Source organism: Rasamsonia byssochlamydoides (assembly GCF_041956645.1).
Source record: "Rasamsonia byssochlamydoides strain NRRL 3658 unplaced genomic scaffold VTN77scaffold_5, whole genome shotgun sequence".
In the NCBI taxonomy this organism is placed as follows: domain Eukaryota; kingdom Fungi; phylum Ascomycota; class Eurotiomycetes; order Eurotiales; family Trichocomaceae; genus Rasamsonia; species Rasamsonia byssochlamydoides.
In genome coordinates, this window is record NW_027192388.1 from 528,033 (window position 1) to 553,335 (window position 25,303).

The 25,303-nt window shown below is 49.3% G+C and overlaps 9 protein-coding genes across 9 annotated transcripts; 7 read left to right on the forward strand and 2 right to left on the reverse strand.

Moving 5' to 3' along the window:
• Position 1: 1 nt before the first annotated feature.
• Positions 2-514, reverse strand: VTN77DRAFT_6546 (uncharacterized protein; the record flags this gene model as incomplete). Its single annotated transcript, XM_069422836.1, has 1 exon — positions 2-514. One exon carries the CDS (start codon positions 512-514, stop codon positions 2-4), a length of 513 nt encoding a protein of 170 aa, XP_069281456.1.
• A 1,839-nt stretch (positions 515-2,353) lies between these two features.
• VTN77DRAFT_6547 (uncharacterized protein) lies at positions 2,354-4,216 on the forward strand (the record flags this gene model as incomplete). The annotated part of the gene is made up of 4 exons (XM_069422837.1): positions 2,354-3,361; positions 3,425-3,770; positions 3,833-3,909; positions 3,974-4,216. The coding sequence occupies 4 exons, from the start codon at positions 2,354-2,356 to the stop codon at positions 4,214-4,216; spliced, it is 1,674 nt and encodes a 557-aa protein (XP_069281457.1).
• Positions 4,217-9,580: 5,364 nt separating this feature from the next.
• On the forward strand, positions 9,581-10,526 carry VTN77DRAFT_6548 (uncharacterized protein; the record flags this gene model as incomplete). The annotated part of the gene is made up of 4 exons (XM_069422838.1): positions 9,581-9,599; positions 9,655-10,006; positions 10,063-10,122; positions 10,193-10,526. The coding sequence occupies 4 exons, from the start codon at positions 9,581-9,583 to the stop codon at positions 10,524-10,526; spliced, it is 765 nt and encodes a 254-aa protein (XP_069281458.1).
• A 1,400-nt stretch (positions 10,527-11,926) lies between these two features.
• VTN77DRAFT_6549 (uncharacterized protein) lies at positions 11,927-12,445 on the forward strand (the record flags this gene model as incomplete). Its single annotated transcript, XM_069422839.1, has 1 exon — positions 11,927-12,445. The coding sequence occupies one exon, from the start codon at positions 11,927-11,929 to the stop codon at positions 12,443-12,445; it is 519 nt and encodes a 172-aa protein (XP_069281459.1).
• Positions 12,446-13,596: 1,151 nt separating this feature from the next.
• Positions 13,597-16,428, forward strand: VTN77DRAFT_6550 (uncharacterized protein; the record flags this gene model as incomplete). The annotated part of the gene is made up of 1 exon (XM_069422841.1): positions 13,597-16,428. The coding sequence occupies one exon, from the start codon at positions 13,597-13,599 to the stop codon at positions 16,426-16,428; it is 2,832 nt and encodes a 943-aa protein (XP_069281460.1).
• Positions 16,429-17,087: 659 nt separating this feature from the next.
• VTN77DRAFT_6551 (uncharacterized protein) lies at positions 17,088-19,877 on the forward strand (the record flags this gene model as incomplete). The annotated part of the gene is made up of 3 exons (XM_069422842.1): positions 17,088-17,378; positions 17,443-19,290; positions 19,377-19,877. The coding sequence occupies 3 exons, from the start codon at positions 17,088-17,090 to the stop codon at positions 19,875-19,877; spliced, it is 2,640 nt and encodes an 879-aa protein (XP_069281461.1).
• A 570-nt stretch (positions 19,878-20,447) lies between these two features.
• VTN77DRAFT_6552 (uncharacterized protein) lies at positions 20,448-21,123 on the forward strand (the record flags this gene model as incomplete). The annotated part of the gene is made up of 3 exons (XM_069422843.1): positions 20,448-20,461; positions 20,604-20,653; positions 20,822-21,123. The coding sequence occupies 3 exons, from the start codon at positions 20,448-20,450 to the stop codon at positions 21,121-21,123; spliced, it is 366 nt and encodes a 121-aa protein (XP_069281462.1).
• A 2,297-nt stretch (positions 21,124-23,420) lies between these two features.
• Positions 23,421-24,266, reverse strand: VTN77DRAFT_6553 (uncharacterized protein; the record flags this gene model as incomplete). The annotated part of the gene is made up of 1 exon (XM_069422844.1): positions 23,421-24,266. One exon carries the CDS (start codon positions 24,264-24,266, stop codon positions 23,421-23,423), a length of 846 nt encoding a protein of 281 aa, XP_069281463.1.
• A 516-nt stretch (positions 24,267-24,782) lies between these two features.
• VTN77DRAFT_6554 (uncharacterized protein) lies at positions 24,783-25,303 on the forward strand (the record flags this gene model as incomplete). The annotated part of the gene is made up of 3 exons (XM_069422845.1): positions 24,783-25,004; positions 25,069-25,168; positions 25,230-25,303. The coding sequence occupies 3 exons, from the start codon at positions 24,783-24,785 to the stop codon at positions 25,301-25,303; spliced, it is 396 nt and encodes a 131-aa protein (XP_069281464.1).

Consider the following 25,303-nt stretch of genomic DNA (forward strand, 5'->3'; position numbering starts at 1 on the left):
ATCATGCAGACTTCCCTCCATCCACCTTTTCCCACTCGCTGTCGGTACTCACATACCCCGAGCTCTCCCTGCGCCGTTCTCTCAACGCTCCATCCTCGGATGGAACTGGAGAGCTGAGAGCAGCAGCAGCAGTAGAGCTTGTGGTATGGGACGAGCTCGTAGCGGGTCCTCTGCGTCGTCTGTTCCCAGACACGGCCTCCGTCTCCGTCTCAGAGTCGGTACTATCAATCCCACCAGCCCTTTTATTCTCCTCGGCGAGCTTGGCTTTCCGTTGTTCCTCCTCTTCACGAGCCCGGATCTCCTGGATTTCTCTTGCGAACCAGTTGATCGACCACCACAAGGCACCAGACAGGAACGACAGCACGACGAAGTGAATGCTGTATGTTGCGATCAGGAGCACGAAGAGAAGGACTTGCAGAGCCGCAAAAGTGGCGTTGGTCGCGACGAGGAGGGAAGGGGTCGGGCCGGGAGTGAAGATGCTGGACCAGAGGTCCTCAACAAACGAGGTCGCCATGCTGCTGGTTCAGAGTGAATCTGAATCTAGAAAGAGGGCTCTTCACAGGCGCGGTTAGCATGTTGCTCCTGGTCCTCGGAAACCGGTTTCCGAGCAGGGGGTTGACCTACGATCACTGAGGCAGCAGCTGTCGCGAATACAGCGACCAAAATCACTCTGATGACGATAAAATGAGGCAAGGAGAGCCCCGACAAGCTTTCGGCAAGCTCGATATCACAGCAGAGGCCGACTTGGCGGGGAAGAAAGGCGTTGAGGATGCCGTCGGCAATTGATGGAACGGGTCGGGCAGCCTTGCGCCTCAGTGGAGCATGGAGCACCACTTCCCCAAACACCCTGCGAATTGCAGCCTGATCTTGGTTAGATCTAGGAAACGGGCGGAAATACACCCCGTGGGGAAGATAATCGGCCTGGAGAAGCGTGGTGAGGAGTTGACCTGGGGTATGCGGGAGATAGGTTGTCACGCGCAGGATTCTGGTGTTGCACTTGCACCTGCGCACGTCACCGCGCGGGGTGCCGCACTGCCGCCCGCACTAGCTGAGCCTCCCTTCATCACTCACACTTCCTGGGTGGCTGCTACTGCTGTTGGCTTGAGGCTTGACACGACGTCATTGCTGTCGACCATGACAGGGCTTGGTTGTCACAATTCATCCAGTTGAGGAGGAGAAGCCATGTGCTGCCTTCTGAGACCATCTGCACTGAGTGTCGCATGCTCTTCCCCTTCTTGAAGTCCGGTTTCATAGCAAAGCAATGGCATCGAGTCAGTTGGTCCTTTCTAATGGGAGAAAAGGATGCTCCTGTTTGTTGAAGCTCTAACACGAGCAGGGTTTAGTCTAGTCTCACCCCCTCACAGGCTCAATGCTGAACAGCGCCCAGAAGCCTTATTACCATTATACTCGGTGGCGCACCGAGTAACTCCAGGCGAAAAAGCTTTTCTGCCTGGGCCTGCCCAATTGGCAATTGCCGCGGTGGGAGCAAGTCTCCGAGCCGCTCTTGTCTGCAGATCAACGTAATGGCACGGCTGACTCCCTTTTCTCTCTCTCTCTCTCCCTCGAGATTCGTATCAATTATTCCCTGCTCCATCTAGACTTCGCTCGACCTATTGAGTGGAATATCGTACCCTGGATTTATATCCAAACCATCCATCTGCTGCACGTAGACTCGACCTGGATGTAGCTCCTATCATACTCAAATCGTGACCGGAACAGAAAGGGCCATGATTGTAAGGAATCATGAGATCAACTCATTCATTTGTTTGAAACGCTGTTTCTAGCATCTTCCTTCCAGCAGCAGCAGGTCGTAACTTTTTTGTGATGGTGAGGCAAAGACCTTGCCTGTTGTAGTTGGTGGAGACTGACGGTTCGATAACATTCTACAATCTCATTCACGCATTGAAGCTTGAGCAGTCCCACCGCTGCAAGTAAAAAACGTTTGATTCGACCTCTGATTGAACAATTAACTATATGCTTGGTGGACATTGCCCACTCGACTCTTTGCCGTGCCGGGCAGGCGGTCAATCCAGCATCTGGTGATTCTCTGGCTTTCAGCTGGATTCTTTGCCTTCGTTCCACGGCAGAATTGCCCTTGTTGGAAAAGGCGAGCCTCCATCTGACCTGAGCCCCTCGCATTGACGAATCATCGTCCGTGGAAGTAGTCGGGCTTTGTCCGTTCAATCTGGTAGGCATGGTTAATTAAGTTATCAGATTGAAGGTTATATAAACTGCTCCCGCGCCGCCCTGTAGCCAAGTACATCTCGGCTTCTCCCCAAGCCGTAGGCCACCCTCGACTGGCAACCTCATCCCAATCCCAACCCAGCTCGTAAGAATCCCCAATTCCTGGAGCATGGCGACGGACAACAAGATCGACACGAAGGATTCGGTGCTCCCACCGGAGTCCCCCTCCCTTCAAGGGGTCACCCATCATGCGGAGGCGGTCTTTGGCAAGGAGACCTATGGCCCACCTGGCATCCGGGGTCTGTTCCATAATCCTTTTGTCTTTCTCTGCGCCGCGTGTGCCACTCTGGGCGGTATGCTGTTTGGCTATGACCAGGGTGTCGTCTCTGTCATCCTGGTCATGCCGCAATTTCTCGAGAAGTTTCCTCGCGTGTCCGCGACTGCGTCCGGCGCTGGTTTCTGGAAGGGTCTCATGACCGCAATGATCGAGCTGGGAGCTCTGCTGGGGGCTCTGAATCAGGGTTGGATCGCCGATAAGTTCTCGCGCCGATACTCGATCATCGTCGCTGTCGTGGTCTTCACCATCGGTTCCGTCCTGCAGACGGCGGCTCAAGACTACGCGATGTTGACGGTGGCACGTTTGATTGGCGGTATGGGCATTGGCATGCTCAGTATGGTGGCTCCTCTGTATATCTCTGAGGTTAGCCCGCCCGAGGTGCGCGGAACGCTGCTGGTCATGGAGGAGTTCTGCATCGTCCTGGGCATCGTCATTGCCTACTGGATCACGTACGGCACCCGCTTCATGGCGGGAGAATGGGCTTGGAGGCTGCCTTTCCTGCTCCAGATGATCCCGGGCTTCGTCCTGCTCCTGGGCGTCTCGATGCTGCCATTCTCTCCCCGCTGGCTCACTTTCAAGGGTCGCAACGAGGAAGCCCTGGCGAGCCTGACGAAACTCCGTCGACTGCCCGCGTCTGACAAGCGAGTGCGTCAGGAGTATCTGGACATCCAAGCTGAGGTGCGATTCCACAAGGAAATCAGCGCAGAGCGGCATCCGAATCTGCAAGATGGAAGCCGGAAGAGCAAGATTCTTCTGGAGATTGTGTCCTGGGGCGACTGCTTCAAGCGGGGATGCTGGCGCAGGACTCACATTGGAATTGGGCTCATGTTCTTCCAGCAGGTATGTATCACCTGACCTGGCCCGCAGCCTGCGAATAGGCATGCTAACAGATACGAAAATCAGTTCGTCGGTATCAATGCGCTCATCTACTACTCTCCGACATTGTTCGAGACCATGGGTCTCGATTACGACATGCAATTGGTCATGTCTGGCATTCTGAACGTCACCCAGCTTGTCGGTGTTGCCAGCAGCATCTGGACGATGGACAAAGTCGGACGCCGTCCGCTGCTGCTCGTTGGATCGGTTCTCATGACGATATCCCACATCATCATTGCCGTCCTGGTCGGACTTTTTGACAAGGACTGGCCTGCACACCGAGCCCAGGGCTGGACCAGTGTGGCGTTTTTGTTCTTCTACATGCTGAGCTTCGGAGCTTCCTGGGGACCGGTGCCTTGGGCGATGCCATCAGGTGAGCAAAGTTCTGATAGTGTTGATTGCAACCGACAATTGTGTACTGATCGATTACCGCAGAAATCTTCCCATCCTCGCTGCGCGCCAAAGGTGTGGCGCTGTCGACCTGCTCGAACTGGCTGAACAACTTCATCATTGTAAGTGGCTCTGCTTCACTCCCTTTGAATTTATAGGTCATTTGACTGATTGTCGATACTGCAGGGTCTCATCACGCCTCCACTGGTGCAGAACACCGGTTTCGGCGCTTACACGTTCTTCGCGGTGTTCTGTTTGCTGTCAGGGGTTTGGACGTTCCTTTTCATTCCTGAGACAAAGGGACGGACTCTTGAGCAGATGGATCACTTGTTCAGGGACAATACGAGTGAGTTCGAGGAGGCACGCAGGAAGGCCATCGAGGCTGAGCTGCTGCAACAAGAGCACCAATCTACCGCTGGGCAGGTTTGATTGAGAGAAGGGATGCCGGCTGAAGGGCGATGTCAGATCTATGACTGACATTTCGACAGCCAACAGTCCCGTTTTCTGTTTGTCTTGTGAATTATGAAGCATGTGTTCTCTTCCCGTTGAGTCGGGGACTCTAAGGTGCCGTATCTTCACTTCAATTTCTCGAGAGGGCGCCTTAAGCTGTACATAATGCATAATGAGACATGAACATGAATTTAAAATGCCTATTTCAACAGGAAAAATAGTAAGGTAAAATAAAGGAGAGAAGGACATCGAAGTTGAGCTAGCGGCCGACTATTTCAATATTATGTAGGTATATAGGTACCTAGACTGTCGTATCTTGCTTCTTGCTGCCATATATGTATAGTCGGGAATAGTTTGAACCATATACATCCTTTTCATATATAGGAGATGCAAGTATAAACGTTAGCAGTTAAATTTGATGGTGTGAGACACCTGCCTCTGAGGATAAAGAGAGAAATAATATATCTTTTTTATCTTATTGACATTATATATATATCTACACTGTTCTATGCACGTGTAGCTGCCTATATTCTATGGGAAGTCACCGGCAAAAGTTCCAAGAAGAAAAAAAAAACAAACGACAACTGCCACAGTCTCTAATCAATTAATTTATACCTCCAGACAAAAGAAAAGACGGAAAGAAAGACGATGTCAATAGAGAAAGAAAAAAAATCTATCTATTTTGACTAACTAGAACTACAACTCTCAGCTCGACTAGACTAAATGAAGACAATAATTAGAGAAGATCAGAATCAGAACCATTATTAGGTCAGAAATTAATTAGACTAAATATACAGAGAGAATTGACCGTTCTCTAAAAAAAGAGTAATGGATTCCTTTACTTCCTTTCTTTGTTAATGACTCTATCTTCGTCTTCTTCCTTTTTCACCTACATGAGGCTGGATTCATAGTACACCTTTATAATCTACTATACTATATCATGAGAATATATTTTAGACTATCTAATCTAAACTATCTACCTAATAATTTGAGATTATGAGATTTATGAGATTATGGCAGAGAAATACTATAGAGGTCGACCATATTTTAGAAAAAGCTTTTACAAGAATCTGCCCTCTCCCCTGTTCGGTACCGTGATATCTCATCAAATCAGCCTGAGATAAGGAATGGCATATTTCTGATCGGCAGTACTTTCTAGATCTGCGTATTATTTGATCATTTGTCAGCGTTTGGGTCAAAATACATGCATGTACTATACATACCTACCTAGGTACTCCGTACTATGCCTTCAAAGGAAAAAGTGTCAACCAATCACTTCGAAGCTGCTATAAGTCATTAAATCAGGTGTTTTTTTTATTATAGTGGCAGGTACCCGTCTCCAGTAACAGTTTTGAATTTTTTGATGGAAACGATCTAAATAATTTCGGAGGAGTCTCCTGTTAGTTCATTGTATCCATGACATGCACTTTTCTATCTAAACAAGGCCAGTCTGCTTAAAAAATCCTGATATGGACTATCCTATCCCGAAGCCCAACCTTGCCATGCGACGGGAGACGGAGTTACCATACACAGTAGAGTCTGGTGCGGAAGTCTGGAGCGGGATGGATTATCATGGATGATCGACTAACTAGCGTAAGCCATCGCTCACTTCTCTCCATTCAGTGCCCCAATGATATTGGGTGTATTGGGTGTTATCACGATTCACTTGCCGTCTTCAGACCCGCTCCTTTGTGAGACTGGAGTCTCTGCATCTGCCATGATAATGTTAATAGTGATGAATCATGACAGACTTTGGCATGGATGGCAACCCTTTCCACGGGATTTTTGCAGGCAAGGGACAAGAATGTCAGAAAAGCAGGCCAGAGAACCTAGTAGACCTATGTGTAAGGGGGGGGGGGGGGGGGGGGAATACGCAAATACTGCATACAAACACAAACATCACCTTAACTGATGTCCTTGCTGTAACTATACGTCAAGCTATTTTTGACAAAAGAATGTCTGCAGTCCAACATTCCAGCGCCTTATATCAACGGCGCCATTATCACACAGTCATAATATAGACGCAGGCAGCTCAATCAATATTGCATGATATGTTTACCTAATGCAATGCGTGCCCTGGCCCCCAACAGCAACATGCGGCAATAATTTCGCGTACAGTGGTAAAACCCTGAGTCAGCGTCTCTAAAATTATGTTCGATAGGGGTCTAATGAGAAAAAAAATTTTTTTTCTCAGCCTTTTTTGTTGCAAGAAAGCAATACTACCTCTATCGGCCCCCACATGGCCAATTTGCAACGCATGAAAAAAGAAAAAAAAATTAACCAACGTGGCATGGGCACAAAAGTAATTACTTTTCTTCACCCCCTTTTTCTATCTGTCGGAGGAGTTCGGAAGCTTTGATTACTGATATCTAATCAAAGAAGAACAGGGGGTGGCAGAAGAAATGCTGATTGATGTACACGAACACACATGTACCTGTTTTTGGAAGAGGATAGCTACCTAGGTACGCATTACAGAGATATCAGGGATATCATTCCTACATGCACAAGTGCAGTGTGCCGTCATAGGCTATGCAGAAGCATGTAAAGTAGATCGTTAAGAGGAGAAATATTTTCTTTAAAAAAAAAAAGTAAACAAATAGACAAAATATAGAGAATAGAAATATATGGCAACTTAAATTAGAATTCCGCATTGGACAGCAGTAAGAAAATAGAAATTTCAATGTCTATAGTGAAAATATACCCTCTTCAAGCAATAATAGGTCTATTATGCATCCGACCTCAGTATCTACTACGATCAACGTCGCAGCGAGTTCGTCTGTGGCTAGTGCTGCAGATGACGGATATGCCGATGACAATAATCCCGACAGACTAAGCCACAATTTTTTTGTCCTTTTTTTTTTCTCTGAAGAAAATCTTCTTCTTAGGTGGTAGTGGAAGTGCCGACGTGCCGAATTCTGGCTCGTATGTTTACCTACCTAGTACCTGACTCAGACCTTAGACTAATCACGAAAAGGGATAGCTTCGTCAGTATTTTAGGCAACGGTTTAATTAAATCAACAAGTCCGATGAGACTCCACTGGACTAAGATCTGGAGACTGTTTATGAACCGGGGATGACATGATGTCAGCTGAGAACCCGGTTAGGGGTGCTTCCGTACCTATGTACGTGAATCTAGATGATGCTGGGCTGGATGTGGATACAGAGATATTGTTATTATTGCAACAATGTTATTGTTATTCCTATACGCCATAGATCTAGAATCGCAGTAACGTGCAAACTGCATGGAAACATCAGACGGGCCATGAACGCCAACCGAGTTTCAAGATCTACATCATGTCCCTAAAAACAGGACATACGTTCAGATGGACAGTAATTATTCGTCTTTGTGGAGAAGACGATGGCTGACTCCGATTATGACGGAGTATGCCGAGTGGACGATAATATCAACGATCGAAGCTAAAGCAAGGAACCGTGCGCAGAATGAAGAATGGCCCTCACGTGACTGAATGCAACCGCCACGGTGTCATGTCTCCAACGGTCCAACCAACACGCCAACTCTTCAGCATCATCGGAAGAGTCCGACGCCAATGGCGACTCTCACCAGTCTGCCAAACTCAAAATGCACATCTGCATCATCTCCGGCGCTGTGGAGAGACGCCGGACCAAAAGCACCGGAGTCTCTGAGGCATTCTCGTGATGAATTCGACCACAGTTCCACAATCTTCTCGTCTTCGGGGCCTCTGCGAAACTGTACAGGCAATAGTGGTTGATTTGATCTGATCTGAGAACATTCGACGTCTTGCCCTCTGGCCGGCTCAAGGTTACTGTGGGTTTCCCCTACGGTCTAGTCCGCTCGGTACGTCCGGGGCGTGGGGGCTGAGAGAGAAAACAGAACTCACGAAAATACACGTCGAGATTCCCGTATTATTGCTCTTTACCATTACAGAAAGAATACAATATACTAGATTGGGATGACACCGTTCCATTTAAGATACATCTCTGTCAAACCCATGCTCAACTGGTCGGCCATCATCCGTTGCTAGCCTCTGCTGCCAGGGACCCGATTCTTCATATGAATAACTGCAATGCAAAACGCAAGAGCAGCCCCCAATGCCGTCTCACTTTTCCTAGCTGGTTTGGGGCTGCTCATGCCAAGTTATCCACTCACCCTAGCTCCATTGGGTTACCTGGGCGTAACGGTGAGGCGTGATTTTTCCGTCTCAATGTCCACCGGCGTTGAAACCAGGGGCTTGGTGCCTCTGTTTCTATGCATAGATAGATTTTCATTCTCCCTGAGCCAATTGGAGTCTTTAACCTATTGTTCTTTCTCCTGGTCTAGTCAATCGGCAGCTCGTTCTGCTTGACAGGACCAACCTTGTCTGCCGGCAGCATGGCCATTCGACGGACAGCTTGCGAAATCTTTTAATCCCTCTCCTCTGGTGGCTTTTACGTCTCTCGGCAACCGCCGAGAGAGGCTCAGAGAATCTGTGGCACTATTTCAGTTGCCTGGAAGCTACCCTGACCTGTGGCAGTGAACGGTGACGTTCGCGTTCGGGATATCATTACTGCTCGTCTGCATGGTGGGGGACTTTGATGAGAATTTTTTTTCTCTCTGCTTGAAAAATTTTTCTTCTCTATGCGTTAGAATACTTGCAACCTTCTTCTTATTAAAAGTCGAAATATCGCCACTGGGAACACTAGAGCAAAAGAGTGTGGAAAGCACAAGTGAAAGTATGTGTCTTGTCTCTCATTCAGCAAAGGATGACATATTTCTATGCATTTGCTATTGCCATCGCATCTTACCAAGCACTCATGTCTTCCAAAAGAGGCGAAAGCTTACGCGGGTATAGATCTCATGGTTGCAGGATCGCGGAGGAATCATCGACATCAACCGAACCAGAGTTCCATGTGCTCGATCCTTCAGGAGGAACGTTAAGCTTAGAGAGCCCCACGCAGCAGCAGCAGCATCATCAACAACAGGCCTTCTTCCCCGGATTTCAGTCGTCATCGTTTCCAGGACTCCCAGTTGACTTGCAGGGAGGATTGCAATTGAGCCATCTCGAGACAGCCTACGCCACTACTGCCATTCCAGGACAGCAACAGCAGCAACAGCAACAGTCTCTTCCCCAAGCTAATCTGTACGAGGGATCGCACCAGCTTCAGGGTTCATTACTCCCACTTGGGTCGGTTCCATCTGAATCCAGTCCGGCAAACGACTCGACTGGCATTCCTCGTCAGTCACAAGTATTCGGCGCGGAACACCCCAGGTGTGTGTGACCAACTGTGCTTTCTGTCGAGCAAGTCTAATCTCTGGGACCGTTAAGCGCTCTCGTTCTTCTCCCACAATCCTATTCCGAAGGAAGATCGTACATTCCTGAGTCAATGTATGCCGGCTTACAGAGTAAGTTCCCCTGCCTATAGGTGTTCTGCCAGGAGGCGAAACTGACAAGTTGCAGCCTATTATCCGTCCAGCATACCCTCTCTGCCCAGTCAGCAATTTTCTGGGAATGTAGAGAGCTCCTTGTCACCACCACAGCCGTTTCTCACCTCAAGTGACTCGACGAACATGTTCCCGCACAATAACCGGCAGCCAAGTTCTTTCTCTCCTCATCAGGGTCAATGGACCCAGTATGAGCGCTCCGTTGGTCGAACACATACGCCTGAGCAACCGTCACGGAGAAGACCGGAACAACCTCTGCCCCCATTTTCTGCGCCCACTGCGTATTCATCTTCCCAGAACCCTGTGTTTCCAAATGCCCCCTACCCCATGGGCGTGCAACAAGGAGCAAACCAGCAGTTCTATCCTCCGTAAGAATACCAGGCAGATTGAGGGATGTCGAACTTGGGAACTGATACTTGCATAGTTCCGCAGCCTACAACTTCAACCAACCCAACTACGAATTTCCTCAACCCTCCTTCGTCCCGTGGGTAGATGAGTCGCGGTTATCACCTGGGTAGCCGCTGGAGTAGGCTAACATGGGGGAATATATATAGGTCCACACCTTACCCCATCACGACGAGTCCCGAGTCACGGATTCCCGTAGCACCCTCACCATTCGTCACCCCCAGCTCTACCGCCGGCACTCCCGAGCCAGAAAGCCAAGTTCGCGTGATCGAATCCCGACCGAAACCGCAATGTTGGGACCACGGCTGCAACGGACGCGAGTTTTCCACCTTCAGCAACCTCCTACGACACCAGCGCGAACGCTCGGGGGCAGCGGCCAAGTCGGAGTGTCCACACTGCGGCGCGGTGTTCACGCGGACCACGGCCAGGAACACGCACATTGCGCAGGGAAAATGTAAAGGTATCCGGGAGTCGACTGAGTGAATGTATCCTTGGACCAGCCGGTTTGAGAAATATTGCATTGGTCTGCATTGTACTGTACAATTACGAGTTCTTCTTTTCCTTTTTCAACAATATTGGAGTTACGACGGGATCCAATAGTGCCCTAATAATTTAAATTTACTTGATTTGACTTGCTTAAGGGGCCCTTTTTCATTCACCCTTTCTATTTGCAGAAATAGCAACTGTGATGCACTGTACATACCTGACAATCTGCTATGATGATCTTCCATGCTGTTATTGTAGCTGTGGCACAGATATGTACTGTAATGTACCTAACCCAACCCTAACCTTCTTCTTTCCTGCGCGTCTGTTCTTCTCATATATCTATCCCCGCTTTGCTTTTTCTCGTAAGAAGTGTTTGAATTTTCTTTGAAAACATTTTCTTGTCATTGGCTAATACTACCAATAGTTCTCAGTGTTTAATTAGGTAACTACCTCTGGAGGTAGGTGCGGAGTACCCCTCTTAGCCCGTTCCTAGCAGCCTATCAATAATCTTTCATTACAAGTCAGCTTGCTGCACCGCTATTTCTTGCAGAACTGTTTATAAATTGTCAGCCGATTCCTCGTCTCAACGAGATAAAGAGCTCCCGGGCTCTATTGTGAACTGGGCTACTCTGGTGAGTGTGACCTTGTAACCGGGCCTGCTTCCCGCTGACATCGGTTTAGATGCTCAAATCTCTGATCGAATTTGTGTTTTATTCAGCAGCTTCACAATGTCAGTCATATCAGGCCAACCTCCCTATACAAATGCGGCCATCTCCGATGGTGATGAAAGCGTAACTTCCGACGAAGAGGACGGCAAGAAATTATTATTCTCTGCTGTAATAGCGAGTATACAGCTAGATCACCTTCCTGGATTCGCTTCCGCGGTTCGCCGGAAAACCCATCAAGACAAATAGTGGGTCGAACCTGTCACAGTCGGTTCACCCGTCTTCGGCTCTTATCACGTTCTCTTCCCCGTGGACTTTAGCGATGCGTGTCGCTGGCTTCTTAAGGTCCCTGCCACCGGAACGCGTGATCGATTTGGGGAGTCCGCTGCCAAGGGTTTGTCATCGGAGACATTGACCATGCAGCTCTTGCGCCGCGAGACTACCATTCCTGTACCTGAAGTATTCGCATTTGATGCTACATTTGACAACGAGCTTAATTGCCCTTTCATCCTCATGGACTTCATCCCCGGCGTGTCATTGTATGACTGTTGGTTTGATGAGAATTCGCCAAAGGAGGTTGTCAAGACACGCCGAATACGAGCCTTGACGGATATTGCAGCTGCTATGGTTCAATTGGACAAGTTTGAGTTTGATCAAGGGGGATCAATCTGATTCGATGACTATGGCCTACCCTCGAGCATTGGGCCCATCCGATGTGTTGACAACCAAGCTATGCTGGACCGCCTCCGGACGGATGATCCTGACGAGACAGCAATCTATGCTGAACTGGGCCTTTTTGCAAACTCAAGATCATTCTATACTTCGATGTTGGATCGCCGACATGAACCGCCTTCTCTGTTTGGGAGAGGCCAGCTTCAACTTTTGCGAATGTTCCTCAACTGGATCCCGGAACCAAGGGACGGAAGGAAGGAGTTTGTCCTAACTCATCCAGACTTTGATATCCAGAATGTCATTGTCTCAAAAGATGGTCATTTACGATTGATAGACTGGGATGGCGTTGCTGCGGTCCCGCGAAGTGTGGGCAATGAGAGGTACCCAAACTGGCTGACACGGGATTGGGATCCATCTATGTATGGTTGGAAGCCGGAAATGGAACAAGACCCTGCGCCAAATGGGTTTTGGGAAGACTCACCAGAGACACTCGCCTTTTATCGTGCAGTCTACAATGATATTATGAGATTCTATCTCCAGAGTAGCTCTACCGAATACCTGGATCGAGAGGACCGCTGAACCTAACCCGCAATTCTCTCATTGCTGAGAACCTGGACATTGCGGCAGGGAACCCGTTGTGCACGAGTGCAATCTTGGACAAAATCTTTGGTAAAATCGTCAAAATACTTGGCAGACACCACGAACTGGGGAATAAAATGATGATGAGCATGAACCGGACGACTTTTATTGATACGACATCGCATGTGCCCTCGCCGAAGGAAATCTTGATTGACGCCGCATAGGGCTTTTTGAAAAAGGGTTTTGACGCGCTTCTAAACGGAGAGATTGAATGAAGGTCAAGGAATGATCCTTGAATATTTTCAGAAGAATATTCATTTTGCTTTTCTATAACTGGTAATAGCTGAGATCACTTTGCCCTGCTAAGGTTGAGATGGTCGACTGGTTGCTAATTGGGTACTTACGTACCCTGTAATGACATGAAGTAAATTGAAGAATATTAGGTATGAGTATGCGTGTAGACACATACTACCAATTTCAGTATGTCCTCCATTTCACTGTTCTAATATTCTCTGCGATAAAAACCAGTCTAGAACATTATTTATTCAACAGGGCATTCATCCTGCCTGAGGCGTCAAGGATGCAAACTGTGGAGTTGGAACTTCGAGCACGTGCCGAGGATCCCCTCACCTGACTTCTTGGCATGACTGGACGATATGACTGTACTGACCTCTGGTAGCAATCCAGCATTACAACATCATCAACCACCGTCCATTTTCTCTTTTTTTTATCTTCCATCATCATACCTCCGTTCTTTTTTCATCAGTGAATACCGTTTCTGTAGAGACTTCATCATGCTGATGTCTCTCTACTAGACAGTTAGCTTCCAACATTAGTATTCTACCTGCTTGTTCAACAGATCTCGACCTGGGCAAGATCGTTGCAACGCCTGACATTGTTGATCTTTAGTCCAAAATGATTCATTTAGTACACCTATCTCTGGGTTATGCATGTTTCGAGCGTTTACGTGTCTCACAACATTCATTATACGACATACGGCTACTTTATTTAACATTACGACGGTGAAGGAGATCGCTGTCTAATAAAGCCATCCATTGTTCGATCTTACCTGGAAAAAGAACGGATCATAGCAGATTCATATTTGGTGCTCCATCCACTGCAACTGACTGAAAAGTCTTTTCGCCGTCATCATGGCGTCAATCTTCACCTATGATCCTGATCCGCCCCGGGTATCCTCGCCATGGTCTACTTCGGGATCGTCGACCCCTCAAGGAGCAGCTCCGGGGGGCTCTCGCGGGGACTTCTTCAGGAGTCGGATAGATGGCCGTCTAGATTCTGGTGATTCAGATCAGTTGGCAGATTATGGCATCACGAAACTCGAGCCAGAGCCTCAGGAAGGTCCTACGGAGTATAAACTGCATATTCTGCTCCGCCCTCGGAGACTGTACACGGCCATGTCGACGGGCCATCTCGTTGGGGGCTCGTATCATTCCAGGTCTAGCCTTTCACCTTCTGTTGCAGTCCAGGCCCACAACCCTGAAACTGCTCCCAGGTCTCCTCAAGCTCCATCTGCCTATAGCCGCCAACAACGGCTGCAGCAACTCACAACGCAGCTGTTATGGCGCTTGCAGCAATCGTCTCCATTTCATTCCTCTTCGACTGCCAATCTGGTCCTTCCGGTGCTTCCCGAGGCAACTCCCAAGCTAGGAGTTCCACAGAAGCCCGCTCGTCTTCTGCCCGGACTCGAAGAGAGTCAAGGGGCACTCTACGAGATAGGTGTAGCGGATGATGGTACCTTTGTCGGTCTGACCGAGGATGAGTTAGATGAGAGTCTGAACAATTTACGGGCGATGGCCGCCAGTTTGGGTTGTAAGGTGGAGGTCCTCCGGAAAGTAATTGTTGGAAGCTGTGAATGGACTGAAGAAGTCGACCCTTCCAAGACTCATTCGGAGCGCCTCTGGGTTGCGGAAGCTCTGGTGAGCCCAGACCTTGAATATTATAGCTTCCAGTCATTGAGAGACGAGGGTCTGAAGCAGCTGAGCTTGGACGAACCATCGACCACCCCAGAGGAGGATGCTCCCGTAGAGAGCGGCTGTTCGCGCACTGAGCAGATTCGCATCTCTATAACCGGACCAAGCGCTGCTGGAAAATCGTCGCTTCTAGGTACCTTGACGACATCAGCGCTTGACAACGGACGGGGGAAAAGCCGACTGAGTCTTTTGAAACATCGGCACGAGATCTCGTCTGGAATCACCAGTTCTGTAGCTCAGGAGCTTATAGGGTACCGCCCTATGTCATCGACCTCTGGAGACACCGTTGACGTGATCAATTATGCTTCCGGAAATGTTGCTGCTTGGAATGACATCCATGCAGCTTCCGATGGCGGGCGTCTCGCTTTTGTCTCTGATCTCCCTGGGCTGACACGATATCTGAAATCGACTTTGCGAGGATTGATGAGTTGGGCTCCTCATTACATAATTCTTTGTATTCCAGCCAACTGCTGTGGGGACGCCACCGCTCAGGGCGTCGCTGATCAAGCTCCCGAGATTGACCTGTGTCTCGCATACTTGGAGCTCTGTATCAAGCTTGAAGTCCCCATATTACTCAGTATCACTAAATTGGATATCGCGTCGCGTTCGAGTCTGAAACAAACCCTTACCAAGGTCTTGTCTGCGATTAAAATGGCAGGGAAGAAACCACTGATGCTCTCTGTGACCGCCGAAACTGCGGAACAAGCTCCCAATCTGCAGAAGATCTCAGCTGCAGATTGTCAGGAGGCTCTCAAAACGGTAAACGCTGTCAACGGTGACTGGCCCAATGCGATACCAATAATTCTGACCAGTGCGGTCAATGGTACTGGTATCGGTAAACTTCATGCTTTCCTCCGGTTTCTTCCAATACCCAGGACGCCTCCGTCGAGAATTGTGCGTCCTCCTTCGAACACGTCTCGTCAGCACACTCCTGTCGATGTGTTTGATATCGATGAAGTATTCGCTATCCCCCCGTCCAAAGTCTATTCATCCGCGGAAGAAACACGACAGGAAAATAAGGGTGTTGTATTATGCGGATTGGTTCGTCATGGGAGTATATCGATCGGCGATGAACTGGTCGTTGGACCGATTGCAATTGATCCGCGGGCTGAAGATGGCGGTACTCATCACGCTTCCAAATCCCGGTCGTTGCAGGGTACAGACAATTCACTAAATGACTCTCCACGGCCCCGTTCGTTCAGGAGCAGACCATCCTCTGGCGACTTCTCCACATCGTTTGCTCAGGCGTCGTCTCCTGGCAAATCTCGACATCCAAGCCACGCCGAATGGCAACGAGTTCGTGTTGTCAGTGTCCGAAATCTGCGACTTTCAGTCAGGACGCTCATGGAGGATCAAGTTGGTACGATTGGGATCGAACCGATCGCACCGGGTACGGGAAAAGAAGCTCCGGGGCTGGGACGGCTGCGAAAAGGGATGATTCTCGCCCAAGCTAGGCTCCCACAAGAGAAACATGCAAACACTCTTCCCCGTTCGCTCTCCTTCTGCACCGGATTCGTTGCGACATTCCCGGCCAGTGACTTCTCATCCCCGTCATCTCCGCCTCTGATCCTAGGCGGAAATGCCATCGTCTACATCGGTAACATCCGAACCGCGGCGAAAGTGATCTGTGTCGCTCTCGCCGACGGGGATGTGGCCTCGTCACCACCGTCGCCTACGGAGCCGGACTTTTTCAATTTCGACGGAGACGACGACGACAAAGAAGGGCACAAGGACAGTGCTACCCGTCGAACACGCCCTGAGAGTGACAAAATAATCGACATTTCTAGTGCTTCTGGCCATGAACGTATCAACATTACGTTTTCGTTTATCTCATCCGTCGAATGGATCGAGGTGGGCTCGCTGGTGGTGGTGATGCCGGGAGCTACGACTACGGCGTCCGGTAGTGGTGGACCGGTGACACTCTCCGGTCTCGAGGGGTTCGCGGGAAGGATATCCGATGTTACCATTGGCGAGGAAGCTCCGGAAAAATAAGGGCAGCAATCTGCCACTGTATATTGTGTTTTGATTGAATTGGCATTTCATTTGCTTCTGAGGTACACCGTAGTGTCAATAAAAACTAACAGAATCGGGATTGCTGTATCATTCGCAGGGATAAAGTAATATTATAGTTCATATATAGTTCTGACTGGAGCTTTCCTTCAAATGAGACGAATAATACTCAATTTAATTTGAAGGCTTTACCTGGAACAGACTGTGACTGATCACTGGTACGCTAGTGCCGTACAAACGACCTCGACAAAGAAAGTGGAGGCTATCTCCGATCGGGCTTAGCACGTGAGATCTGCAAGTTTCCCGCCGCTGCGGGTCCGGCATTCCCCAGTGAAGTATCGATTCCTCCGTCCGGAGAACTTAGTGACAGCCACAGCTGGAGCTGGAGCTGGAGCTGGAGCTTTTGAGGCAGCTCTCCACGCGACAGCTTAGCTGATCATCCTCGTCTGCAGGTCAAGGAGAGACCGACCTTTCCCCAGATGATCCTGTTGGGCCTGCGATGAAGGGTGCCATCGACGGCTGGGCGTGACGACATTTCTCCAGGCTTAGTCCCGAGCTTGGCATCCTCCCAAACTCCCATTGTCCCATGCCGAAGACCTGTCTTCTTCATCGTGGAGGAGCACAGAACTCGTGACGCCGACATGGCCGAGACCGACCTGGACGACGATCTCACATTCAGCATGGAGTCTAGGAACCTATCCGAGGACGATGAGGGCAGCGACGGTTCCTCAAGCGCGTACCACCCCGCTCTGGCCGAACAACCACAGAATGCAGACAAAACTGCGATTTCTTCTCCAACGGGGCCTGGTCAAGTAACTGGCTTTGCGGGTTCAAAGAACAATGCAGAAAAACCGGTCTCCTCAGAGCCTTCGAGACGGCCTCTGAACTTGCTGGATTTACCAATCGATATCTTGAAAGAAATTGTCAAGGAGGTCAGACGGGATTCCCTCGTATATGCCTAGGTGTATAATATGGATAATGTTGATAATGATTCAGATCACTCATACCAACGACCTGACGTCGCTCGCCCTGACATGTTCCGCCCTGCATTCGCTGGCCGTCCCTCATATGTACTCACGGTTCGATATCGTCTGGCCAGAGACGGTGACCGCTGCGGAACATCCAACCGGCGTCGATGCTCTCTCCTATGGCCTGGCAACGCTGGTGATGGGGGAACATGTCTTCAGGGAGACCCCTCTGCGCCCCGCTTGGGCTACAGCCCGCTCCTGTTGTCCTCATTGTGGTTGCAACAACCCAAACCACCAGACTGCAGTGCCAAGTGTGTCTCATGCTAATGGTCTGGGGAATCTGCGTCTCGGCAACTACTACGCTCAGTATACCCGGAAGTTCTCCGTGGGCAATGGGCCGTCGATGTGGGTGCAGGAATACTCGATCACGAAGGAGACAGGCAAGATGCTGGGAACGCTGGTTGCGCTGGCAGTCGCGAGGATGGTCAATCTCGAAACATTCATCTGGGACATGCCAACAGGTGTGATGCGAGACGTCTTCCTTGCTCTTGCTTCGCTGGCCGATCGACCTGGACATGAGTGTCGTTTGGAGCATGTCTGGGTCCGATGGCACGACAACTCCGAGAATCCCACTGCACGAGCTATCATACCACCACCTGCCAACTCTTCCAGTCCTATGCTATCCTTGTTGCAGCGATACGCGCATGTGGAATTCCCTACGTTTTCTGTATTACCACCTCTGAAGAGCTTGAGTGTGTTGGACATCGATGAGCCAGCATATTTGGAGGAGATGGCAGTGCTCATCGAACGCTCGCGGCACAAACTTCGGGAGCTCCGTATCGGCATGGCGCTACGCTACAGCCTGGACGACTGGGTCTTTCCGGTGGAGAGTAGGCCAGTTGCGCCAGATCCATCACCCCGGCGGCCTACTCCCGGTTGGCCGAGGGTGGGAGGAGTCCTTTCCATACTTTTGAGCAACAAGGATGAGAATCAGGCGGGTGTGCCGAACGAGTCGTCTAGCAAACGAGGTAAACCGGCTGTCAGTAAAGGGCACAACTCGGAAGCTGCAAATGCCTCGGCCGATGTCGTTCAAGGAGAGCCAAATGTCAACGCGCAGGAACTTGCGTCTGCTACTCAGCAGTTAATAGACTTGACACTCGACGACAAAGGCCCAGAGCCAGCTCCAGTAGAGACGCCTTCCAATGTGATCGAGCAGCAGGTAGAATCCAAGGTTCAACCGGTCTCCCCGCCAGCAGTGCAGAAGGAACCATGCTCAGACTCGTCCAGCCCCACACAGACACCGGATACCAAGCTCAAACTGGAGGTGCTTGAGTTGGAACGAGTCTATCTTGCCCCTCCAGTGTTGATGAAAGCACTGGATTGGCGCCGACTCACCACGCTTACTCTGCTTCGTTGTGAAGAGCATGAACAACTCTGGAGAGCTCTTCGTCGACAGTTCTCGCCCACTATACCGGAGAGCCCAAAGTCGGGACATTCCAAGAAAGATACGCACTCTTCAGTGCAGTACCATCTCAAGCTCAAGCATCTGCATACCGACCGTGTCTCTCCATATCTCCTCCTCTTCTTGAAAGAGACCATTGCGCCGAACAGCCTAGAGAGTGTCTTCTTCCAGGAAAGCAACCTGTACGAATCCATTGTCGGAATCGAAGCGATCTATCGACACGTGCTGCGTCGGCAGAGGCTTAGCCTGAGGAAGGTTCTGATCGATCGTTCGCGGAGGTTCGAAGCCAACCCGTCTTCCAACCATGGCCACTGGCGGAACTGGATGCTTCCTCGGGGGGCGCTATCGTTCGTGACGAGCGGCCGGATGCCTCAGCTTCGTGAGCTTGGCATCGGAATGGATCATCGCGATTGGGTTTGTCTTCTCTTTCTGGGTCCCTTTTTTTTCTGCTTCTTCTTCTTCTTTTTTTTTTTAAGTCTTGCAGCTGACTGTATAAACAGCATTTCTTCCTCCAGAGACTGCCAAACATCCCCCAATTGCGAGCTCTCTACCTGCCCAATATGTACGATCCGACACTCACGAATGATAAGAAGCATCGGGAGTTGGCACTTCAAATCCTGGATATCGTGACGCTGCGACCCGAAATCAAGCTGTGCTACATTGGGATCGAGACGAAGTGTTTTGAGATTCTCGAAACCAGTCCTGTGAAGGAAAAGAGGGAGCGGTCTGATGACGCGGACTACTCGGACGGTCTTGTGTCGGAGAGTTCCGAAGCGGACAGCGACGAAGCCGACGAGAACGAGGACGAGCAAGACGACGATGACGGGAGCACTCCGGGGCAGGGGTATGACTGGGAATCGAGTTCCGATGGTGTTTATGACGGTTATTCCGAGGAAGACGAGCAGAATGGGACCCGGTCTGGCGTGACGTTCAAGATCCGTGAGATTCTATTCTATGACGACAAGATTTCGATCTTCAAGGCGCGACATTGTCGGCTTTGACTGGAAGATTTCATATCTTAATGTCTTCATGGTTTTTCGGAGCGGAACGGCATGGTTATGGCTGGTATGGCATGGTACTACATGGGTATGATATGGGTTGATGGGTAATGGAGATTGTGCTTGACGATTTACGAGATACCAGCGCCAGCATACATGTATCTGTCAGGGATTTCGTAGAATGGTAGCAACGTTGAACTTATCTAATACTGTTTTTTCTTCATTTCTTTTTTTTCTTTCTTTCTCTCTGTCTTTTATTTTATTTTATTTTATTTTATTTTTTCTTCCTGTTTCTGGTACTAAAGGTGATGTGCTCAACACTATCATCGTTGCCAATGCCATCCTCCTACAGGTCACGTGAACCCCACCTCAAACTAACCTGAAGCTTCTTTGAGCCGCGATATTATCTACGCACCAAAGCTGCGGCGTATCGCGGGCACTCCAGATCTCGTCTCGTCCCTCGCCCCCTCACCTTTCTCTAACCAAGTCTATTTTCTTACCTTACATTTAATTTTGAGTCCTTCTACGAGGTGAAGAGGTTCCAGGAGCTTCTGCGCTCCTTGTCCTGTCAAGATGAAGCTCGTCCGGTAAGTCGAGCCATGGCTTTTCGCGTCGATTCAACACGCATGCGGTGTACATGTCGCGCAGTTTGCTTCGGACGGCTAGATTTTTCTGGATATATAAAATATGAAGAGGAATCTTTTAGCTGACTTTTGTCCTGCGGTACAGGTTCCTGATGAAATGCATGAACGAGACGGTGACGATTGAGCTGAAGAATGGTACGTACCGTACCTGCACTGTTTCTTTCTTTTTTTCTCCCTGGTGTTGATTCTTAACTCGTGTCGCGTCAAATTTTCTTTTCACACGGAATTACCTTTCTTACGTTCCGTTTGGTTGTTATATTCCGAACAAGCGAACCTCAATTGACCCCTTCTTCTGCTTATCAGGCACCATCCTCCACGGCACCATCGCCTCAGTCTCCCCTCAGATGAACACGGCCCTGCGCACAGTCAAGATGACGCCCAAAGGCCGGGATCCGATCTCCCTCGACACGATCAACATCCGCGGATCCACCATCCGCTACTTCATCCTCCCGGACAGTCTCCCGCTGGACACGCTGCTCGTCGACGACACGCCCAAGCCCAAGAACAAGGCGCGGAAAGAGGCTGAGCGCGGCCGGGGGCGTGGCGGTGGTCGTGGTCGAGGACGTGGTGGCGGTCGGGGACGGGGAAGAGGGCGCGGTTTCTAAACTGTCAATCAGTCAGTCAGTCGATCCGAATGCATGCAATGTGAGCTGGTGGACGAATGTGGATGGATGGGTTGATTGGTTGATTATTCCTTTGCTGCTACCTGCATTTTTCATTTTGTTCATTAATTCTGGGGGAATATCTTCTTTTGTATCTGGTTTCGTTTCTTTTTATTATCATCGGCGTGTCTCTGCCTGTGTGTCTGCAGATATTAGAAATTCCTGATCCGAGTTCTGGTCCTGGTCCTGATGATCCTTTTGTGTGAGTTGAATGGTTGTGCATTGCGATTATTGTGCATCACAAAAAAAAAAGTCCCTTCTTTTGTCCCTCTCCTTATCGCCAAAGCCATTCGAATTTTTGTTTTATTCTCTCGACTCGAGAAAACGAGAGCCAGAGCCAGGGTAGGCTGCAATTGCGCTGAATGAATGGATGAATTAATGAATTAACTAATTAATTGCCATCTCAACTCGATCGATTTATTTAATTCAGTTCAATTCTTTCCGAGGTCACTGTCTCACTTTCTACGAAAGATAACTACATATGTACCTTACATACATACGTACATAGGTAGGAAGTACTCCATACAGACAGGCTAGGATATTTTTTTTCTTTAATTACTTGACTATTAACTACTCCGTACGGAGCTCTGTATTTAAGTCACATTAATAGTTACCAGGTATCGAAATTCTCCGACACCTGCCACAGCACGTGCTGGCCGTCCCTCGTCTTCAGCATACAGTAGGCTATTATTATTATCGCTTACCTACCTACCTAGGTACGGAATACTCCGTACTCGATAATCACTTACCATCGTGGCATTGCCTGTGGCACTGGCACTGTCAGAACTTTGTAGCCTAGCATTGCCTAGCAGGCTGTGCAAGTTTATGTAGGTAGGCTGTGCAGTGAGTCCGTCCACGCTAGGCATCGACAGGCATTGATCAACGTGGGGTCCAAGAAGTTGTATCGTATCTACCCACCAACCGGGCAAGCATGAGGTTGGTTCATCCTGGGGGGGCCAGTGCCAGCAAATCAAATCATCTATCAAGACAGATAACTGAGAAAAGATTTGACGAGATTGACATGAAACTGTTCAAACCTGCATGATGGCTGTATTGTGGCACAGCGGCCCTGGCGCGGGAAATTAATCAATTCCATGTCTCCAGGGTTGCTAAACCTAATACTACGCCATACTAATAACTGGTCTGCTCGTCAAGTACGGAGTACTATTTTTAAAGTGGTTTGAATCGATGAGGATATAAAAGACATGCTGTCCATTATTATTACCTGATCTGGATAATAACACCATATGTATTGTCTTGGTATCTCTATCTACTACTCCTAAACATCCTTTAAATAATATTTCTGGTAGGACTGGACCTACCACTACCATCACTGCCTCAGACAAAGAATATCTAATAGCTACCAGTCTCAACCCAACCTACTCCGTACTATCTTACGACTTACGACTACTACATACAACAATCCTTCAAAACCAACCGACTAAGCAACCGAAATTCCTCCTCGATCAATCAATCAATTACCAACCAGTCTGAATTGACACCACACCACATATCATATTCGTACCTATACAACAACCCTTAAATTAAACTCCTCGCTCCGCTCATCTACCTAACAAAATGTGCTTCCGCTCCAACGACAACGAGTACTACCCTCCCCCCTCCCAGCGATACAACATCCAGCAACAACAACAGCAGCAGCAGCAGCAGTATTACCCTGGCGGCGGATACAACAATAGCAATGCCTGGGCCGCTGAAGATTCCTATCGACGCGAAAAGGCGGCCAAACGCCGACATCGTCGGAATCAGAATATTGCTATTAGTGCTGCGGCGGGGGTTGCGGTGAATAGTGGATGCTGAGCAGAACAAAATCGATGCGCCTGCCTGTCTGTCGCTGAAGGTGGACTTCATTGCAGTCGTTTCTCCGGGATTTTTTTTATTTTTCTTCGATCGATTGATGAATCGATTCGTCTAGTCTGGTCTGTGGGAAGGATTGAATTGAAGGGACGAAGGAGTTGGTGGTTCTTTGAACGGTTTTGCAAAGTCGATATTTTTTGTTCTATTCTGTTCTTGGGAGGGTCGAGTTGATGCTATTTGTATGAACGGGATGATATATGGCATGACAGTCTACCAATTTATTGACGTCGAAGCTTGATTGTATGATACTCTACGAATTTCATGAGCAAGACAGAAAGAACAGAGAACTGGTTTCTCATTCGCGGTTCATTTCACTTTCATCCCTTCTATTCTACATTATATTAAAAGAATGTCATTTTTTAATGCTACTCCTCCCGCCAAATCCTCACAATTACCAACTTCTCCCACCCCGCCTGCATCCCACTCCGACCAACCGTCTCAGCGTTCCATCCCTCCCCGCGGAGGCGCGCTTTGACTTCTTCCGGCTTGTTCTGCGCGCAGAGCAGGACGTACGCGACGCCCCGGTGCGGGTTGAGCACCGTCGGGATCGCCTCTAGGAAGCGGTTGGTCGTCTCCATCCCGTCGAGGCCGCCTGCGTACGAGAGCGAGAGGAGGTACGAATCTCGCTCGAATTTGGCGGTTCTAGACTGAGCAGAGGGATCGCTGTCTTGTTCTGTAGATGATGATGGTAATGGCGGGACGTCTGGCGTGGGTACGTATGGTGGGTTGAACAGGAGGACGTCGACGCTTCCTGGTCGGAGGGGACTGCACAAGTCCGCGGTCAGAGAGGCGATGAACCGGGTGTGTCCATCTTTAGTAGATTCAATTGAGGCATGTGCATCGTTTTCTGTCCGTGATATGGATGTATCTGTCCCTTCTTTCCTCTTCTCATCAATCGCAGTGAGCACGGTTTGTCGCGCCGCCCTGCAGGCATCGCCATTGACGTCCGTCCCCAGCGCTAGGATATCCTCTCTGCCGAAGATCTCTCTGGAGTTCGCGGCCGCAAAGGCCAGTACGACCCCCGATCCGCAGCCTACTTCGACGACGAGTGGTGGAGGGTCTGAGTCCTGACTCGTAGATGATGAGAACCGATGTGAAAGCCAAGCTGCCTCTGAAGGGGAAGACAGCGTGTCCAAGAAGAGATAGGAGTCTTCTGCTGGCTCGTAGATGTTGTCAAATGACACGTGGGATGTTGATGGTGTTGGGAGCATTTTATCTTTTTCTTTTTTTTTTGCTTGCCAGGTACCCTTTCAATTCAGTATTTTCAATGTCGGCCAGGAATATTGCATCGACAGTATTCAATTCACTCAATTGCAATAGTTGAGATAGGGAGCTTGTTTTCAAGAGGGGCAAATAGGTGGTGGACTTTGAATCTTCAATTGGACTTGCTTGATACTGCAATCAATTGTCTCTTGAAATCAAGACATCGAAGTTCAATAGGACAGCAGTGAGCAGAAACAAAGACATAAAAAGAGACAAATGCTTATTCTTCTAGAGACTCCCGCAGATCAACTGCTGTTCCACAAAGCATGGCGTGTTGTATAGATTCCCGAGTAGATGGGAGGTGGATGAATATTCATTCATTCCGATTGGGTGCGCGGAGCTGGAACTTTTTCCCGCCTCGGTTGAGACATCAACGTTAACATGAACTCCATTACTCCGTACTTCGGTTGTATCTTGTCAATTTACAATCCAGATTTGTTTCTACCAAGTAAATTGTTTTCCAAATGAGAGCGTTTCACCGTCTTCTCTTCGCCACGCCATCCTCGCTCGGCTCCAAAGCCAGCTTGACGTCTGAACCGCTCGCCCTCCTCCCCCCGATCCACCTCTACCGACGCCTGCTCCGTGTGCACCGCAAGAAATTGCCGCCAGAAATGCGCCTGTTGGGGGACGAATACGTCAAGAGCGAATTCCGCGCCCATCGGAATGTCGAAAATCCGATTCACATCGTACGGAGCCTGTCATGTTCTATTCAGTACTGCCTGGGTAGAAAACTGACGGTTGTTTATTCAGGTCGGGTTCTTGACGGAGTGGCAGCTGTACGCCCAGAAGCTAGAGGGCGATTCGTGGCAGGGCGAGAAGCTGGACAAGGCCAAGCTGGATAAAATGAGCGGTTCGTGTTGTCTTGCATTTGGTTCAAGTCGAGCTTTCCACTAACGCAGATCCATACATAGACGAGCAGATTGGCCAACTCTATGAACTCATGAAAACGATTAAGAATAAGGGTGAAGATGGAGAGAATAAATAG